The sequence below is a fragment of the Drosophila navojoa genome, chromosome 2, assembly GCF_054131105.1.
Source record: "Drosophila navojoa isolate 15081-1374.11 chromosome 2, UAZ_NAV_1.0, whole genome shotgun sequence".
In the NCBI taxonomy this organism is placed as follows: domain Eukaryota; kingdom Metazoa; phylum Arthropoda; class Insecta; order Diptera; family Drosophilidae; genus Drosophila; species Drosophila navojoa.
Window position 1 is genome coordinate 16,476,818 of NC_142890.1, and position 20,288 is coordinate 16,497,105.

Here is a 20,288-nt window from a genome sequence, read left to right on the forward strand (position 1 = left end):
ATTAATTAGAAATTAGAATTAAATATTTAATTGCTTTTATTCCTTGATTACTACAAATGGGGACAATATGTGTATAAAATGAAAATAAAATATTTATTTTTGATTTACCCATCAACAGCCAATAAACACTAGGTTTTCCTACCGTTTCCTTATTTCTTTTCTTCTGTCCGAATCCGCATTAATTATGCAACGAACATAAGAAAACATCAACACTCTTGCTCAAGAAAATATTTTAGACGTGCATTGCACTACATATAGAGCTTTTTCTTTTAGCAAAGTCAGCTGAGATTTCTGATGTAGCTAACATATGCTGCCATCAATTGATGCTGTCATTTAATATCCCAAAATAAATGTATTTATTCGACTGTCAGTGCGAACGACATACGAATGTCTACATTAATATTTCATGCGAATGATTATTTCTAGTGCTGTAACTAATCCAACAAGCAGCAGCAAATCACATTTTCATTGCTTTGCCAGCCTCGAGATTTTCAATTAATTTAAGTGCTAAATATGCAGGCAGCGCAAGCAAGTCTCCGGTCGGCAGGCAGCAAAATGAAAATCAGTTGGCGACGACAGCAAGTGGGAAATAAGATAAGCAATTTGGTTTACGTTCACAATAGTCGTAATATTTGCTTTCTATGTGCAAAGTAGGCTACTAAAAAACAGCGGAGAGCGAAAACAAAAGTCAAATAAAACCGCAAGTTTGAGTTAAGTAAATTAATATTTACGAGAGGAGCAGCACACAGATTTAAGGTTTAAGATTGTGCGCCGCATAAAGCACAAGGACTAACAGCAGTTCTAGTGTGTACCCTCACACACACAAGCACATACACATGTCTGCCAACACTCGTAAATTTCGAGCACACCAAAAAGTAAACAATAAAACTTTTTGTAAAGGAAGAAAATGTTCTTGCTCAAGATTTGATGCTGAATGGCCATAAAAGAGGAAAACGAAATAGAACAGCGAGTAAATGGATATTCTCGAAAAATACGTACTACCAGGCACATAAAATTTTACGCAAATGCCGAAAATAAATTGAAGAATATAAAAAAAAAAAAAAAAAAAAAATTGTAGACGTACACACAATTCTGTTTATTGCTTATTTTTGGAGACAGCATTAAATAAAATCAAATTCCTTTTTCTGAACTTTTTTTCAGAAACACAAATATATTTCGCCGGTGATTTCGCGTTCGCAAACTATTAAAATATAAATATATATTTAAAATTACCAGTTTTGTGTTTTGTCGAATTTTCATTGAAAAACTCACGAATTTTTCTTCGTAGCTCGAGAATTTCCGCCGCCTCATCAAAATGTTTCTGGTTATCCTCCGAAGTCTCCGCAGTCTTAACTTCTGCCTCTTCGACATCTGTGTCCTCTTTTGTCTGAGCTTCTGTACCTTCCTGATCTGACTGCCCTTCCGGATCATCCCCATCTGCCTCCTTTGACTGCTCTGCGAGCAAGCCCGAACAGAGGCTTAAAATGAGCAGGAAATAGATTGGTAACTGAACTGCGCGCATGGCTGGAAACGTTTGCCACACTCTTTTTTAGCCTCAACAAGAAAAAAACAACTGGCGAGAAATTTTCGGTCAAGCCTCACGGTTTAATAGAGTTAATCTATTTTGCATGCGAGTCGAACAGTCGATCGCACTCATACATTGACACACACTGATTGGTTTCATCGTGGCGCACGTAGCCAGGCTTGCAGCCGCAGTTCAGATTACAGGTGTAGGAGCAGCGATTGTCGGCGTAATACGGCACCGAGCAGCTCTCCTCGGAGCAGGGCAGACAGGCGAGCACCTCGTTCTCGCCACAAGCTGCAAGAAATCCCAAACTGTCGCACTTACACTCGCACACCTGCACAGATTATACGCTTACGTACGTTTGCCATGTGGCGCTGCCAGCAAGGAGCTGAGCAGCGATGCAAATGCAAATAACAACATGACGCAACAGCATGCGACAGCACTACAGCAGCAAACTGTGCCCCACAGCGCACTACGGCTAACGGAGCGCTCGCTCTTCACGCCCTTTAAGCACGGCGAATTGTGTGTTATGGCAATTAGCCAAGTTTACTTTGGCTCTGCTGCTACTCTTTATACCGGCTTGTTTACAGGGTATACAAATGGTAGGCAACTGCTGCGCTTTCGCTTAACTCATCTCAGCGATTGAGCACTTGAGGCTAACTTATTAAGCAAGAGTACGAGTGCTCTAAGCGGGCATGCCTGACTTCCAGATATGCAGTGATTATAATAGTAAGAAAATAGAAAAAGCAACTAAAATATATCTATCAAATAATACATATAAAATATTTATGTACGATTTCAGATACAGATTGTACTAAACAGCTCTGAATCGATATATTTAAATCTATAAAATAATTTATACTAAATATTTATTACTATTTGGATCTTGTGTAAATTTCCAAGTTAGTGATTATAGTCTATATTGACCTTTAAATTTAAAGCCTATATTCATAAGCTAATATTTATTTCCACTGAGAGAAATGTCTAAGGAATGAATACAGCTCTTGTATCTCCGAAAGTCATATAATTTTTAACTATCTGCTTCAGTCTACTTAAAGTCAACATAAACACGAAACTTAGAAGCCAAAATTATATTAGGGCTGCATAATCCATTAGACTTGCGGCTCAAACTTATGAATAGCTAAGCATAGTTAAGTATTGTACTTAAGTGCTGCCTTGATTATACATATTCTAGCAATTTGGCTGCCATAATAGCGGACATATTTCTATATGTATATGCACATATTTAGGGATCCACACAAAGGGAATGTGGGCCCAAAATGCGCAACCCCAAAAGTGTGCTATCAAATATTTATGTGCCGTCTGCTAATGGCGTGACGTTGGCTTTATTTTCATTTTCTTTCTTCATTTTTAGCAAGGCGAAAACTGAAAGCCGAAAATAATTCACATTTGCCGTGTAATAATCGCATTGGCATGTTCAAATCGCATAAGCAGCGGCCTCTTTTATGCACAAAATTTACACAAAAATTTACAGCCGAAAATGTGCTTCTCATGCAGCAGCAGAACCCTTCCATCCAGTCCATACAATTTCATGTATTTGTTTAAATGATAATAAAATGCAGCACTCTAATGTAATTTATCACTAGCACAGAGTGCCTCTGTGTGTGTGTGTGTGTGTGTGGGTGGGTGTGTGTGTAGTGTTGTGTAATTTTTATATTTCCCTTCTCATGTCAGCCACATAGAGGGCATTGTGTTTTATGTGATTGTACGAGTCCTGCCTACAGCTTTATTGTTTACCTGACAGGCGTCATGTGTGTGTGTGTGTGTATGTGTCACACACACACATATATAGTCCCTTACGGATGGCCATTTCGTTTGCCTGATTGTATGTGTATTGTGCTTTGTGTCTGGCCATTGAATTGCTAGCCACAGAAATGGTTTATGACAGCATCAAAGCGGTTGCCCCTAACAGCTCTTAGCTTAGAACGAGGCATTGGAATTGGAATTGAAGTGTTGTAAGGTGAGTGCTTTATTTATATCTCTCACTTTATTTGTATATAAAATCATTCACTGGTTATGAGTCTCAAGAAGTTGAGTAAGACTGGTTAAGGTCAAGAGTTCCACATATTTAGCTATACACTAGTAATTGATTTGCTAAAATACAATTGAATAAACTTGATATAACTGTTGTAATCTGTTACAGAATCCATCAGGCGAATTTAATTAGGACAATTCTTAGACAAACTGCGGCTAGTTGCAAGTCATTCGAGTCAAGTACTAGACATAAATTTGATTACACACAGATTATTGATGTTTTCATTTAGCTCTACGAACTGGAAGAGTCTCTCTCTCTGTGTGTGTGAGTCTGAGTGTGTGTGTGCGTCTAAGCGTTTGCCTTTTCATTTATCAAATGGAAAGTCTTACTTTGTGAATTGAGTCTGATACGAGGCCCTAAATCATTGACAGTTGCTCATGTTCTTAGAAGGGTTTAAGAGGAATAGAAAAAGGATCAAGGCACACATATATTATTTTTTAAAGCACCACGCTGAAAGCTCATCTATTTTAAGTGTCTGTAGGGCATTCGACTAACAGATGTGTGCGTGTGTGTGTGTGTACATTAATGAAATGTAGCATAATATTTTTAGTTTAGACATTGGCTGACTACATTGTGAGTGTGAGAATCTGTGTGTGTGTGATAAGCGCTCGTGTAAATCCCTAAAATAAGCAGAGACATAACACACAACACGGACACACACAATCAGACGCACACACACACACATAGACAAATCCCCTATAAGAGCTGAATAGTCCTCAGCTATCCGCTCGCTTTTGGTCACTGACCATAAATTCAACTAAAATATATTCTGACATTTTGCACGCAAAGCGCTTGATGAGTGGGGTAGAGCAGACTCTGGCTAAAGAAGAGAGAGAGTGAGACAGAGACAGAGAGTGAGAAAGGAGAAGGGACGACAACGTCTAACTAAGCGTATTGGCCTGCCCACATCCCGGGGTGCAAATGGGCCAATAGGGAGGCCACACAGTTATATAAAGGTCATCGCAAGGACCAGGCCGCATTTCCTATGAAGTGTTAACATGCGATAACAACCGCCCTCCCCCTTAGTTAAGAAACACAATAAATGATACCAAATGCTGATGACGGCCCAAAGATTCTATTTTCTATGCCTTAAGAGATGAAAAGCATGTCGAACGCTGCCCAAACAAGGCACGAGGACACGCAAGCAACACACACGATGTTTTCGTGCTGCAAACAATATTTTTGAGTATTAAGTAAAAAATATATATTAAATTGAAAAATAATTAAAATAAATAAAATTTAATATGAAATTATATATATTTTTAAAAACATATGTTTAATTTAATAACTCCGATTTCCATGCCGAAGAAGTCTAAATTTATTGTTTATATAGTGTTGAGTAACATATCAACAGATCTGCAGTGTTGAGTACAGTTTGTGAAAATTGTGACGTTGTTCTGAACGCTTGAAACTTTTGACAAGATTTCGTGTCACGGATTTCTCGCTTCCAGCTCTATCCAAGACTTTGCTAACTCTCAATCTCCTTAACTTTCCAACGCCCCGAATTTATCATTTATTGCGCCGTCATTTGGCATTGTTTCGGCTTAGCAGCAAGTGGCCAAAGCAGCAAATGAAGTGAAATGGCTTGAAAACGACGATAAAGCCAATCAATGGCTGCACATTCCTCATCTTCGTCCTAGACTCGCTTTTATTTGGCCGAGATTGTTGCAGTGGCGAAATTAAATGAATGTTGCATTATTCGAGGATTTTATTTAGTTGCTGTGGCATTTTTATGCATCTTTAACTTTTTCTTTTTTTTTTTTTTTTTTTTTTTTTGCTGTGCGCTCACCAAAGCATTTTAATTGCGCTTTTTAACGGCAAAAAATTCTTCGCCATGCTCGTAAACTGGTGTAAGAAATTGTTGTGGTTGGGCATTCAGGGAGCGGACTGGGCTGGGTACGCAACGGGATCTGTGGGGGCGTGTGACATAATTGGAGACCGCTGCGCTGAGCGGTTAGGTTTCTCAGTCAGCGCCATAAAAATGTGCAAAGTATTACGCTTTCCCGACTATGCTATATACATATATGTATATACATACATATTTAACAGCCTTGGCTTGCCAAGAGTTTGAAAAACTTAAGAGTTCGCGACCTGATGCTGTTTTTTCTTACTCTTTTCTTTTTGGCAGAATTTTTTTTAAAGAATTTCCATTTTGTTCTTAAACGAACTTTTGCTTTATTTATATATTTTTTCATATTTTCGTTTTGGTTAATGCTCGTTTGCTTTTATTGCACTCAAGTTGGTGCGTAAACTGAAATGAAATGTGATTTATTTTTGTCCTTGGGCCACTTAAAGTTGTTTGAAATACTTTTCATTTACTTTTCCTGTTGTTAGTTAGTTGAGCGTAGTAAATCATAGCTTGGTAATCCCCGAGCTTCGGCTGAGTCACTTAGTTCATGTGCTCGGACTGCTGGACCAACTGTCATAAGGCACAGTGACAAGGGTGTTTAGAAGAGATTTAGAAATAATTTTTCGAAAAATCAAATCTAATGTAAGGCGTGTCTGTCTGGCTAGAGATACCCTGAAATCAAAGCAGTCCACTCGGCTCGTTTCACAGGCTGCCTTAGGTGTCCTTTTCGTATTCATCTGTGAAATTGGACAGGTAAGTCTCTTCCCTTCGTCAGAAATGATGTCCGAGATAATCTTTAAATGTAAATTTATGTTTTAAAATATTTTAAAACTTTTTTGCTGCCTACTTGAATCTTTTCTGCAAAAAAATGTGACTTTTTGTATTCTTGTTGTTAGATTTCAGTTTTGGGATACAATTCAATTTTGCGTGACAGGCCAGGAAAAATGGTCAAATGTTTTTCAACAATGTCATTTCCTTGATGTGTTCTTTTATGTTGTAAGCGAAGAAGAAAATTCGGTTCGAAATGGAGCGAAAAAGAAATAGACGAGAGAAACCCTAGCTGGACTAACTGACTGAGGGCATGATTTTTCGCTTTGCCTTTGTTTGATTTGGTTTATTTATCTTTTGTTTTGGCTCGTTTTTTTTTTCTCTTTCTGATTTGATTTGTTTTTGGGGCCTGCTTTTGTCCAGGACTCTGTTTCCGTCTCTTCTTTTTCTTCTTCTTTTTCTCATTCTCTTGTAAATGTTCACACTTTAATCAAATGCCGACTAATCTTTTGAGCTGCGCCAATGCTGTTTGTTGGCCCTCTGGGATTTGTTTTCTTAGGCACACCAGCTAGCCGAAAGACGTTTAACGCATTACGCATACGCCATGTTGTGTTTTGCGGCTTGGCTGCAGCACTTGAAGTAAATGCCAAAAGTGTTGGCTAACTTAATTGAGCCTTGGTATGAAATTTCAGCTGCTGCCAGTGCTTAAATAATAATTTAATTAAATCCTGTGAAACCCCATGCATATTTGTTATGCTGCCAGCGACAGTGGAAAATTCTTAGGCACACACATACACCCAGAAGAGACAATGTCCTGTTGTTGTTATAGTTGCATGCCAGACACGTTCTCAGTTTGCAACTGTTGTTGCAGCTGCTTTACATGTGCAACAATATGCCACAACAATGGGTTGAGTCGTGCAGCAAGTCCGTGCAACGAGGCGAATGAGTGTTGACTGCCGCTAGAGTGTGGGCGTGTGTCTGTGGCTTATTATGCCATTGCATGCAAGGCCGCAACAAATCATGACATAAAGAACGACACAAAATACTCAAATTTCTATGCATACATGTCCATATATATATATATTTACGTTTATTTGTATGTGGCCATGTCTAAATATACATATAGGAAAAATGTGAAAAGCATGCAAGCAATTGTCTTTACACGTACTATGTTTTTGCTGTTTTTAGTTGACTAACAATTGTTACATACATATTGCATACACACACACTCACACTCACACACGCACACACACATTCATATTTAGACACTCATACGCACGTGCTATTTGTTTAACTTGCCTCCGTTTGTCTGTTTATTTATTTACTCAACTATGCGGCGCCTTTTTGTGCTGCCTCATAATGTGTTTATGCCAAGTGTTTATCCAATAACTTTTCTTGTGCTCTCTTTGACCACAGTTGTATTGTGTGTGTGTGTGCGTGTGTGTGTGTGGCCCACAAGCTCGCTTCAAACTCCCTGGCACTATCGTGCCATAAACAAATGCGCCCGCATCTGTAGCAAAGCTTTAAAATGCCCGTTTCTATTGTTGAATGCTATTCGTGAACAATCTATTTTACGCCTTTTATCGGCGTTGCGACATTGACGCACTGAATAAGGTTGTCAAAAGCAACAGCAAGGCTACGAAATTGATGTAACGCTGTATTAGAAAATATATGTTTAAAACGCATTTCGTGTCGTGTGTCATTAGCGCAAATTGTATGCATTATATTTTCAATCTATTTACTGGTAAAAATTACTTTAAAATAATTTTAATAAAAATAAAAAAATAAATATACAGTAACAAGTAAGAAAGAGATTGAGATTGCGCGACTACGAAATCCCCTGAGCCCTAGAAGGAACTGATAAATCAATAAATCTTCGCGGCAAGGGGTGGATATAGGGGTGTGCGGTGATTTACAATAAAAACCGAAACGCTATAAAATATATACATATATAAATTTACAAAGATGTACTTAACTCAGCTACATGACAAAAGCTGAATGCTACGACACTCGATGCAAGATGCATTAATAAAACTTGTGGAAATATTGATCATAATATTGATCATAATATGAAAATATGAGCCAACTCTTCTAGTGAATGTGACAAAAACAAAATTTGAAACTTGAATTAAGGCACCTGCATGACAAAAGCTGAATGCTACGAGACTCGGTGTAAGATGCATTAATATATATGTATAATATGAATATATATATATATATATATATGTATAATCTAATATATGTATATAATTAAGAAGCTTGTGGAAAAATGTATCCTCATTGCTCATGAAATAGAAAACATAATCATATTATTATTTACAGGGATATAAATGCTCTTCGGCTATGCGATGAGACTGCATGACAGAAGCAATTAGTACATAATTCAATGAAAGCCCACAGCTGCTTGGCAATCTAAGCTATTAAATACCCTATAAACTAGCAGCAAAAGGCTCTTATTATATTTAAATAATGCTTCAAGTGTGCTCGAGATTAATAACACTTGAAACTCAAGCTTGATTTAATTTCCGTTGAGTATCAAAATAATCATGGGCAGTAAACAGTTAATTTTCAAATCTTAAGAATGTTACATTCAGGTGTTTGACCTCTCAACCGCAGCTTATTAGCTGAAAGAGCCTTCAGGACATTCCTTATGTCTACACAGACAGTCGGCAAATTTAATTTGAGTAGCAATTAAACTGGTAAGCAGAGTCTGAATTTAGTCCAAAAATAAATTCACTCTTTAATCGAATATTGTAGTTATTAAAAAGTTATTCACTAATATTTATTTTTGTAACTTCTGCATCAGGTATCAAATTCTAGTTCTGGTCATTCTAAAAATATACGGAATAATTTCCCTAAAATAAATAAAATAAATGACAAACAAAATCTTAAATAAATAAAAACAATAAATAAAGACAAATGCTTTATTTTATTTATTTATTTATTTTTTTTTTTTTTAGTGTTGGCTATAAAAAGCAGACTGCAGTCTGATAATTTTTCAGTTGCTCAGCGCAAGTTGAACAGGTGACAGCTAACAGTTGAGCGGCCAATATGACTCGTGCCTTACTTATTGCTGTGGCCCTTACGCTGCTCTTCACTCTGGTGGTAGCCAATTATGAGTGAGTAGCAAATTGAGGAGATTGTGCAAAAGAATGTTTAGCATGTGACTTTTTCACTTCACAGTTTTAATTCAACAGAAATGTTTCGACTGGGCTACAATCCCACCTATGATCTGTGGTACTTCAACCCCAGAGGTAGACCAAGGGAAATAAGTGAGGCAGTCAAAGCTGCATACAGACAACAAAAACCTGGCGGCATCTGTTTTGTGGAGCCCAATACGTGGCTATACTGTAGAACACTTGAGCCAATAAACCAAGAGTGAAATTCCGTATTATATTCAAGTATTACTCACAGTTTTGTTGCTTAAACTTAATTAACTGTTTGTTCCATCAAATATACCTGGAATTAGAAAACATTTCAATTTCATCAATAATTATATATATTTATGTAGTAGTTGATATTTTACATGGAGTACTTTTAATATAAATAATTAGTCATTTCGCTCTGCTCAGTGAACGCGTAATAGATGCCAGATAACAATGTAAATATTGTTCAACAAGCTAAATGCATTTATTTAATCAGTGTACTGTACTGCACTTAGTGTCGGCATAATGATGAATCATTGTCATTTAAACAATTTGCGATTGCATTTAAATATATATTAAAAAAAAAAAAGAAGATAAATAGTACATAAAAATAAAAAAAAATTGCAAAAAATACTGATAGACTCATGAAAAAAAAAAAAAATTCAAAATAATTATAATATTATTGGAAATCTCTGCCATAGCCAACCAAATATATGATAGTATCTATATATATGTGACACTGCTTATCCAGTTTATTTGGAAGCTATGCCCGGACGAAGGAAATTGAAGTTGCAGTGGGTATTATATTTGCTAGGACGTTGAATCGCAGCAACGAAAAGCAGTTGATATTCAAAAAGCAACCCATTTCCATACACTATCTATATATATACATATGTATTTATATAAATACACAAGAGTATATATAGTGTATATATCTTCCTTTTTTTTGTGGTTCTGTGGCACGCAAAGGAAATGAAATATGAAATAATTTATGAAATAAGACGGTTACAGCCGAAGCGTTAGGGTTGTGCAGTCAAAATTTATGTTTGTGCTGCCAGATAGCCGTAAGATGGTCTGTGGGAAAGCGACTTTCTGATGGCTCACTTATTGTTATTGTTATTGTAAGCGTTAAGTTTCTGGCTTTATTAAAGTCAGAGCAAAAGTTGAGAGCTGACATGCTGAAGGCAACACAAGGGAAAATGAAGAGCAGCAAAACAAGCGGAAATATATTTCCATTTGCAGTTCATGACTGCATTCGACGTGGAGATACTCTAGCATATGCACATGTAAAATGATCTTTGCTTTTTTTTTAAATATAAATCTTGAAATTACGATTTGCTGAAATTTCAGAATATTTATAATATTCTCATTTGCCAATTACAGTTCATTCTCATTTTTTTTCTGACCAAACAAACGCCAGAGCTCCATCACAGCGCTAGACTGCATTGCTGCAGGGTATAGCTGGACTAGTCCATCCAGTGTAACATGCAACAAAAGCGGGCAACAGACTGCTCCTGCAAAATGAAGTGTGTGAAAACGAGTCCATTTATTATTGTTGCTGGAGTGCAGGAAAAAAAGGCAACAGCAAGAAAAACAAGTCATGTTTCCGACAGCCGTTGTCATCTGTACCGAATTTTCAGAAACCCTGTCATAAGACTCAACTAACAAAAAGCGCAAAATGATGAACTATTTTTTTTTTTTTTTTTCAAATTCAAGAGTCAGCTGGCTGACCGAGGGCCACGCCTCGAAACTATGCAACAAATTATGGTATCTGCGTGTGGCATATTATGCATACGCCGTGTGGCCGGCCTGCATTGTTAACGTATATAAATGTTTTTCGACGAGTACCATAAAAACTTCAATCTGAGCTCAATCTTTATTTTAAAATAAATATTTTTCATCGACTTTTGCAAAAACTTAAGAGCTGGGCAAAAGTTTATAACAAATATTAAGACGACTAATTGCCTTTTATGTTACTTTCGTAGTTGATTTATATTTCATATTGAATGATTCAATTTTTGTCAAAAACTTTACAGCTCTGGCATTGAAAGTTTGCAGATTTTTAGTTTTTTTTTTTTAATTTGATAACTTAGCAATTTCGTCATTCGCAAAGTTTTTGCGGTAGACCGCACAGAACTGTTTGCATCTAATCGAATTGGCATGTTGACTGCCGAACTTTCGGGCACATAGGCACAAGAACACAGATTGGCTTTCAGTTGGAAATCAAAGCATATTTTCCTTGCATATAGCGCACAAAAATATGTAAAAATTGCAGTTTGTAGCTATGTTTTTATATGGAGAACAAAGTGCCAAATATAGCATTTTTCATTTATTGTACCTCCCACACGAACACATACATGCACACACATACACACGTATCCACTTATGGCTATACACACTTTTGAGCACTCAGTTGCAATGGGAAATTGAAATTGTTTGCAGAGTTTCATTTGCGACCAAAACCAGTTTTACGCTAGCCAATTTTAAACGATGTGTCAGCGATGAGCGCATGTCGATAGTTTCACAGGATATACACGTTTAGCACTTTCGCTCAAATCGAAAGGGTAAGAGCAAAGTCCTCAGAAGAATTTAATTTGTTCCCCTAACAACTTCAGCTAAGGCATCTAATATACTTCGCTTGAACTGCAAAAGTTGTTTTCAATTAATACGAACATTGAATAACTTTGCATATTCATCAGCAACGAATTCATCTGGACTTGAAATTTTCACCGTCATTGCACATTTGGTTCATCTCTAGTTCGGAAGTGGCTTTCCAACACGTGAAGCTTACTGCATTTTAATGAATTTTACTACCGAGAAATTTGGTATTTGCTAAAGCGTTTTTAATTGTTTTCTCAGTCGATTGGTTTATATGCACTTTGCCAGATTGCATTTGGCATGGCAATGGGCTGGGATCTTGTGACGTTTCAAAGCGCTGCAAACGCTTAGAGCGGTTGCCCGGGGTTGTAAATAGATCAGAGCTCGCTTTTTGTTTGCTGCCTCATAAATATTTATGAATATTTTGAGTACGATGCAAAACCAGCGTCATAATAAAGCATAAAATTGCAGCAAAAGGAAGGAAAGTAATGGAAATGCCAAGCAAAGCGCAGCGCAATCAAATCAGCCAAAAGAGACGAATATGGAAATGGATGCGCACAGAAAAGAGAAGCTACCAAAATATCAAGTTAAACGAAAGTTCTTTGAAAACCAAAAGCAGCAGCAGCAGCAGCAGCGACCGCTGCAGCAGTAGTGTAAATAAAAACTCCGTTGACAATAAGCAGACACAGCATCCGCTGAGCTGTACCGTACAGAACATTCCAATTCGCAGTTACGACATTTACCTGGCATTTGATCAATTTTTAAATCCAAGCAACGTGTAAAAATATGATGCAAAACAGCTTTAAGAGCACTCTGTAAGATTTGATAAGATATCACTTATTAAACCAGGGCTCCAAGGAAAGATTTGATGGCTTAGTCATTTACGACATATTTAGAACCGTCAATATTTGTCCTTTCACCTCGAGCTAATTTTCTGCATATCGTTTCGGTTCGTTAAACTGCTTTTCCACATCACTGTATCAAGATTCAATTTTGTCTCTAGTTGCTCATGCACATTTTCCCAATTTAACAATTTTATTAAATTTAATTTTCATATTTTTACCAAACATTTGTATAAAATTGTCAACATTTTTATTTACAAAATGTGTTAGCTAGTGACACAGAAATTCAAGCTGTGATTTTCGTTCAGTTAGGCTTGGCAAATATATATAAAATAAAATGAAAATATGCACATTTTTGTAATATAAAAATTTTCTTAAAATATTTGTTTTCTAATTGCTCACTCTCATTTAAATGAACCAATTTCATTGATTTTTCTTTCAATTTTAACCGTGTGCCGTTACGGCATATGCCCTCATCTGCAAGATTTATGTTTAAGTGAATCTTTTACCGTTCGCAATTGCCGCATAAAATTTGCATTTCTTCTGTTGACACAATTGCGAATGCACCATAAAGTTTGCCCCGCAATGATAGCGACCCAAACCAAAACCCACACACACACACACATACATATATGAGTATCTGCATACGGTATGCTTTGGCCAAGTGCTGTACTCTCTCCCTCTCTCTCTCTCTGTCTCTTTCTCTCCCTTACTGTCCTTCTCTCCCGCTTTTGTTATTGCTGCATTGAGGCAGGTTGGTTGGTTGGCCGTGGCTGCTCCTGCCATAGCTTTCAGCCCGCTTTGTGCCGGATATTTACGATTTACACGTATGCGAAACGCAGCGACAACGGCAAGGGACACTGCTGCATCGACAGTCGTTGCTGCTATTGCTGCTGTTGTTGTTGTTGCTGTTGAACGCTGCTGGCGGGCGTTAATGGCATCATGTTGTTGCCTGACAACAATAAGAAAAACAGAGCAGAGCAAATTTGCGCCAGCTGCAGTATGGTGGGTCTCTGTGAATACCCAGTAAATGTGTTAGGCAGTAAGACTTTCAGCTAGCTTCTGCTTCAAGATCCATTACAACCATGTCAGTGAGTTCGTAATGCCCCACAGTAGCAACGCCTACAGGGTATATAGATAACAATGGTGCACCAAACAAGCCTATGGCAAATAGTGTGCAGTGCGCCGGCTCCTTCAAGTATGCAGCAGGAGTTGGCTTGACAATTATTGTGATGATGCTATTGAAATTCAATTTCGTATGCTGCGTGCGCCACAGACCCCAAGTCCCAGAGGCCCAAAATAAAAGTGACCACTGCGTCGTCCTTTTGTGCTGCTCACTACACTGTTCTCTACGCCATCTGAAATTCCCCGCACAATACAGTATGAGTTGTGGTCCAGCTCCCGTTTTTATGGCTCTGCAAGTGCAGCAGATTTTTGATTTATTGCTCTGGATGCTGGATGAGCTTCTCCCTAGCCGAATGCGGACATGGTACGCATATTTGCTGGCAAGAGGCAGTTTTTAAATTTCAATTAGCTCTTTGGTATTTGCCAGCCCAGTCAAACGAAGAAACGTTGGGATTGACAAAACAGGCTTGACGACTGCAGTGCAGACGTAAATGCAAATGGGATGTTGTTGAATGTCATCAGGAGACGGGAGACAGAAAGAGACAGAGACAGAGACAGAGACAGAGTGAGGTTGAGAATGTGCCCGTCTTGCGTACTTACATACATACATGTATGTAACTAGGACAGCAGATATTTCTAGCAGGGTTTCAGATTCTGTGACTAATTGACTGTACTACTCTAGCTTTACCACTTCACATAAATAGAAATTGTCTAACATCGTTTGACATGTTTTCAGCTAGAATTCCATAACTTCTACATTCACAGAATCTAAATTAACTTTAATCGTTATTACACAGAATTCAATTTTATTTTTTTTTATATATTTTATTTTATTATAATAAATATATATTTTTTTTATTTAACATATTTTCTTTTCACTAATATTTTTTGCCGTTGGCAATTCTTTTCTAATATCTTCTTGAATGAGGCAAACAAATAACTCAACCTGCTCTTCACATTTGACATTTTCTTTGCCGCAAAGTCTGTTGAATTCCCGTGTATCTCAAAATAAACTTCAATTTCCATGTAAAACAAATTTCAGAGCTCCTTGTAGTCGAAGCCAATGGGATTATATTTAAGCCTACTTAGGCTGGGTACATTTTTTTCTGTGGATAAAATACATTTTCGGAAAAATACGAAAACGAGCAGCTCATAATTGATATGTGGAGTGTTCTTGATTTGCTAACATAGTGCACATGTATTTGTTAGTCATTAGGCAAAGCCAAAGGTCCTTTGGCAGCATTATCAGCTGGGGTATTGGTAGGCCAAAGATGCCAAAAACACGAGGCAAGACATCATGAAAACGGACCAACAACGAAAATATGCAAATTTATTTTCGTGCTTTCAGATGTTTTTCTTTGTCTGCTCTTTGCTGGGATTTGCCATTTGCACACATCCTGGGAGCAGCCCTGACTGCCGAGTCCTCGGCATGTCTTGACAATTTGCACCGTGCTTGGGCTGCCCTACGGCTGGGCCATGTTGCTAGGTGTGCTGGTGTCTGGCTGATGATGCGTATCATGACAGACAGACAGCTCGGGGGCCCATACACATGTTGAGCCACGGAATGGACCACAGAATCAATATGCATATAAATATGTGGAGGGAATTGCAAAGTGTGTAGTTTGTTTCTCCACGCCTCGGCCATTGCCAGCCGAAACAGCATTTGCATAAAGCAGCTACTGACAGGTGCCATAAGAGTCAGCCACAGTCATTTACCGAACCACATGCTACACGCGCATGTCGAGGGCCACAGACCTAATTATATATGTTGAACTGAAACTGAGACAGGCACCAAACAAATCCCAGTGCTGTATCAGCACAGAGTCCCAAATCCAATAAGTAAATCCGTAAGCCAAAGCGAAAGTGAACAGAAAACAGAGAAGAGAAAAGAATGAATGAAAGCACAACACAAATGGAGGACAAAAAAAGAAAAAGGTGGCAGCAAATGAGCTACTACGGCGACAATTGCCAACACAACACAGACACACACACACACACACACACACACACACACACACACACACACATACGTACACACACAGGCTCCCTCACTCACTGCGTCGCCGATCCCAATGAAAGTCATAATAATAAGCTATGGGAATTCATATAAAGTGTGAAAAAATATATATAAACTCAACAGTCTACAGTTTATGCTAGACAGGGATACCCTATAAAAGGATGTCACATAGTGTGGTATTATTATTATTATTATTAATGATGAAACAAGTTTTCTGGTAACCCAACTAATTTCGAAATTTTATCCACATACATATAGTTATGGCAAAGCGAGTTCCTTTATCCTGCAACCCACTCCCATTTATTATAGGGTATATTAATTAACCATATATGATGCCATGCAATATGCTGCGACTCCATAAAAAAAGACAACACTCGGCACCGCATGTGATTACAAGTAATTAAAATACGAGCTTTTCTTTTGATGGATTACTGTAAGCCGATGACAGAGCCGACGCCTTGTCAAAAATGATTAATTAATGAGCAAGACTGTGACCATGTTTGCGTATTCTCTTTTGTCTCCATTAACCGTTATGGGATCTTTTGGCCAATAAGGACATAAGCCATGTTAGCATGACTAACTATTAAGTAGAGCCTCGAATAGCTTGAAACAATCTAATGAAAATTCAGCTTGAAATCAAGGTTAATTTATATATTATTAACTATAAAAAAATGTATTATTCTTATTTCTATACATTTATCAGATTATGCAAGATAGATCTATTTAATTGAATTTAATTACAATGGCTCAGATATTTAAATGCAAATCTTTTAATATAACTGAGTTTCCTGCTTTTTTCGCAACTAAAGAAAAATAAAACAATAAAAAACTAAATATATACAAACCTAAAATATAACTTTAATGTTTTTTTTTTTTCGCCTATAACAACTTAATCGTTAGCTCTTCCGATTTCTGTACCTTGAGCAGCTAACACTAAATGGACCGGCTTTATAATATCATGCCTGTAACCCATTCGATCCAAGCTCAATATGCGTCAAAACACTCCAACAACAACAATATTTCCAGCAACTAAATTTGCATAGCTGTTTCGTAAACTTTTGTTCAAGTCTCATTCATGTGTATACTTTGTTGTTGCTGTTGTTATTTATTTTTGTATTTTTCAAAACTCCTGGGCCCAAAAGCTGTGCAAAAACTTTCGTCGAGTGGCTCTGCATTTGACGGACTTTGAAATTTGATAGCCAAGTAGCGTTCTGCAGCCGACTTCATCTCAACAACCAGCAAATAAATAATACAAAGTTCCAGTACAATAAGAAAAAATGAATGGCAGCGCGTTAATATTCAAAAGCGCATAAAACTTTTCGGCCTCAAGCCCTACGGCCGAGTGCCTAAATGAAAATGTGAAGCATTCGCAGTTGAGGAAAACTTTTTGCGCACTTCACGTTCCCAGAATTTTGCACGGAACATAAATAATAGTTCAAAACCCTGAATATTTTTACTAAAAAAAAACAAATATACTTTTTTTTTTTTTCTCCACTTTGCATGACAGCACGCCGCCGGGCCACGCCCCCAAATGTGGCTGTACTGCGGCTGGGAGCTAAATTAAAAGTTCGCGAATTTTTAATAAACTCGGCTCCACTAAATGCCACACAGCCAGGCCACCAAAACGTTTTGTGGCTAGCAAGCGTTACGCATACGACGTGTGAGCCGGCGGCAAATTTTAATTGGCTTGCCACGCTGGGCGTTTGTCTGAATGTTTGGAGTCCATTTGGTGAATGTCGCGACAGTGTTAAATGTACAGTGTACAATGCGAGTTTATGTATCCGTGTGAGTGTGTGCGTGTGTGTGAGTGGGCGTCCAAAGTTCAAGGGATTCTGATTTGCCGTTGGTTTGATTAAAAACTTTGGATAGTTTCCGTTTTTTGGGAATGCCTTTTGTTTTTGTTTTTTTTTTCCATTTGCAGTTGGCATTTTGTTTGGTTTAGCTGTTTACTGGGATTATTGCAGCAACTTTGTTGTACGAACAACTTGACGCTCAAAATTGGCCGCACCGAACAATTACACTGTCTGTAAAGTTGGGACCCTTTGGGGTTGGCTTTCCGCCACTTTGGGAACGCTGGGCGGAATTTGTACGCGTGCATTTTCTATTACAATAGTTTTTCCGGGGCTGAGCTGAGCCAGGTAAAAGTTTAGGTTTTTAATTAGTTTTAGTCGCTTAGTGTTAGGGCAATTTGTTATATGAAGCTGGAACTTAATATATATATATAAATCTTTACAGCTCAGCTGTCGACGCTGCGACCCTTTCCTCTTTTACTTGTTGTTCTTTATATTATCTTATAGCCCTTCCTGCCGGCTGCGACTAATTGGCTGCAACTTGTGTAAAACGCTTTGTGGCAATTTGTAAAGAAGTGACTTGGTTGACTGATTAAGGTCTAAAATTGGATTAGAGTGGCCTACGTAAGCCTAGACGCAGGTATTATTAAGGTATACATGGAATAAAACATAGGGTTGATCTAACATGATGAAGACAGTTGCGACTGCTGACAGCTTTGCAATATTTAAAAGTCTTTCTCTTGCAAATCAATCAATCAGCTTGGCTTTCTATTTATATTCTCTCAGCTTGAGTTGTGACTTGCAACTGGCAGCAGGCTAACTTAAATAGACATGCAATATACTACAAGTAATACTTGTCAATCAATCAATAAGAAACCCCCATAACATTATAACCATTGAATAACATTTAAGTTACTCAAGTTCATATAATTGTTTTAATATTACAAATATGTTTTATTTTCATCATAGAGAAAATTCCTTTTAAATTTCATTTAAATTCAAGCATTCGTCATAGAATTGCTCAATTTTAATTTAAGCATTCGTCTCAGTTCAGTTCAGTTGAATTCAGTTTGAGCTGACAACTGTTTGGACTGAAAGTCTATTGCAATGTCTATTGAGTACTTGACAAGGCACTCACTTCACTCTGAGTACATTTAATGAAAGCGAGCATGTTTTCATGTGAGTAGATGTGTTCTATGTGTGTGTGTGTGTGTGAGAGCTCGTCTGTTTGATGGCAAACATAGAGCAATATCAAATAATGCACATTTCCGCATCCGCTGGAAAAATATCGGCGCCATTTCGAGCCCAGGCTCTTTGTACAGCAAATATTAGCTCACTGGCAATGCTTTTGCCTCAGTCTATGCCAGCGCTTGTTATCCTTGCTCCCTGCGAGATGTCCTGGCAAGTGTTTCAAAATAAACAGCTACCAGTGTAAATTGCCTTTGGGCAAGTTTGGTGCCAATGCTCGCAGCAGACGGAGCTGCCTTTGACTGGAAGTTTTAAGACTTGACTTTACACGCGTGTGAGATGAACTGAGAATGTATATCTGTGTGTGTTGATATGTGTGTGTGTGTTTGCCACATCCTTCTTGCTGCTGTTACTGCTGCCATTTTGTTGCGCCAAGACAAACAGCAGCAGTTGCTCTGGCCAAACATTAAGAAATCAACTTTAGACGCCGGCCGTGTCAGCCAACGCGCACGTCTTTTGTTACGCCATATATATGTATGTGTGTGTGTTTGCGTGTATGTGCGGATACTGCTTGCCCTACGGTTTGTTTTGGCAACAACTTGTGCAAGTCTTTCGCATCCCTTTGTTGTTCTTATTGCACAGTCTTCAGAAAGCTACAACATAAACATAAAGTTATTATATAAATATGAAGTAGCTACGAGTGGGCGTGCCGGCAAGTGGGCGCCAATTCACAATGGGCGTAGCGCTGCAGGATAAGCGCCAAATCCAGATGCCAGCCGCCTTCCGCGCGCCCGCCTGCTGCCTGCTAGGAAAAGGCGTAGCTGAGCCAAACTTTTTGCCAGTTCCAAATTTAGCTTTGTGGTTTTTCGCGCATTCGTTTCGGCTTTCGTATCTCGAGGTCTGAGGCTTACAAAATTTTTTGTTGGCGTCCTTTGTCGTGCAGCGGATTCGAATTATGCGGCAGATTAAGTCACAGCGCTTGCCTTTGGGTTATTTACAGTGGAGACTTTCGCTCACAGTCTGATTAAAGGAAATTTTTGTGATAGCAAAGAAAATGAATTTAGACTTCGGCTGAGCAGCCACAACAATTATCGAATTATATAGTTAGGTGACTAAGCGCGCTTAGGATGTGGCTAGACTATAATATGCAGTGAAAGTTATTTGAACAAAAATCAGATCACTTTAGCAGATTTCTATTTATCTAAATTAATTCTATGTTTTTCACAATTTTCAAAAATTTATATAAATTTATTATTCAACACATATTTTATTCAATTTAAGTCTGGCTAAAAATGTATTAGTCAACATATAGATTGCGCTCTTTACTTGAATTTCGATCGTGTCTAGGTCTGTAGAAATACAGTATATCTATCTCTCTCTTTTC

General features: G+C 37.9%; 4 protein-coding genes across 4 annotated transcripts in view; 1 reads left to right on the forward strand and 3 right to left on the reverse strand.

Moving 5' to 3' along the window:
• Positions 1-20,288, reverse strand: part of Hs6st (heparan sulfate 6-O-sulfotransferase) — a 94,162-nt gene that overhangs the window by 11,496 nt on the left and 62,378 nt on the right. The window lies entirely within an intron of this gene.
• LOC149092195 (uncharacterized) lies at positions 1,073-1,522 on the reverse strand. Its single transcript, XM_089256254.1, has 2 exons — positions 1,273-1,522; positions 1,073-1,201 (listed from the first exon to the last, which is right to left on the reverse strand). The coding sequence occupies exons 1-2, from the start codon at positions 1,520-1,522 to the stop codon at positions 1,158-1,160; spliced, it is 294 nt and encodes a 97-aa protein (XP_089112380.1). The 3' UTR covers positions 1,073-1,157.
• On the reverse strand, positions 1,585-2,093 carry LOC149092196 (chymotrypsin inhibitor). Its single transcript, XM_089256255.1, has 2 exons — positions 1,885-2,093; positions 1,585-1,819 (listed from the first exon to the last, which is right to left on the reverse strand). The coding sequence occupies exons 1-2, from the start codon at positions 1,943-1,945 to the stop codon at positions 1,620-1,622; spliced, it is 261 nt and encodes an 86-aa protein (XP_089112381.1). The 5' UTR covers positions 1,946-2,093; the 3' UTR covers positions 1,585-1,619.
• On the forward strand, positions 9,169-9,673 carry LOC108659682 (uncharacterized). Its single transcript, XM_018112711.3, has 2 exons — positions 9,169-9,317; positions 9,382-9,673. The coding sequence occupies exons 1-2, from the start codon at positions 9,250-9,252 to the stop codon at positions 9,578-9,580; spliced, it is 267 nt and encodes an 88-aa protein (XP_017968200.1). The 5' UTR covers positions 9,169-9,249; the 3' UTR covers positions 9,581-9,673.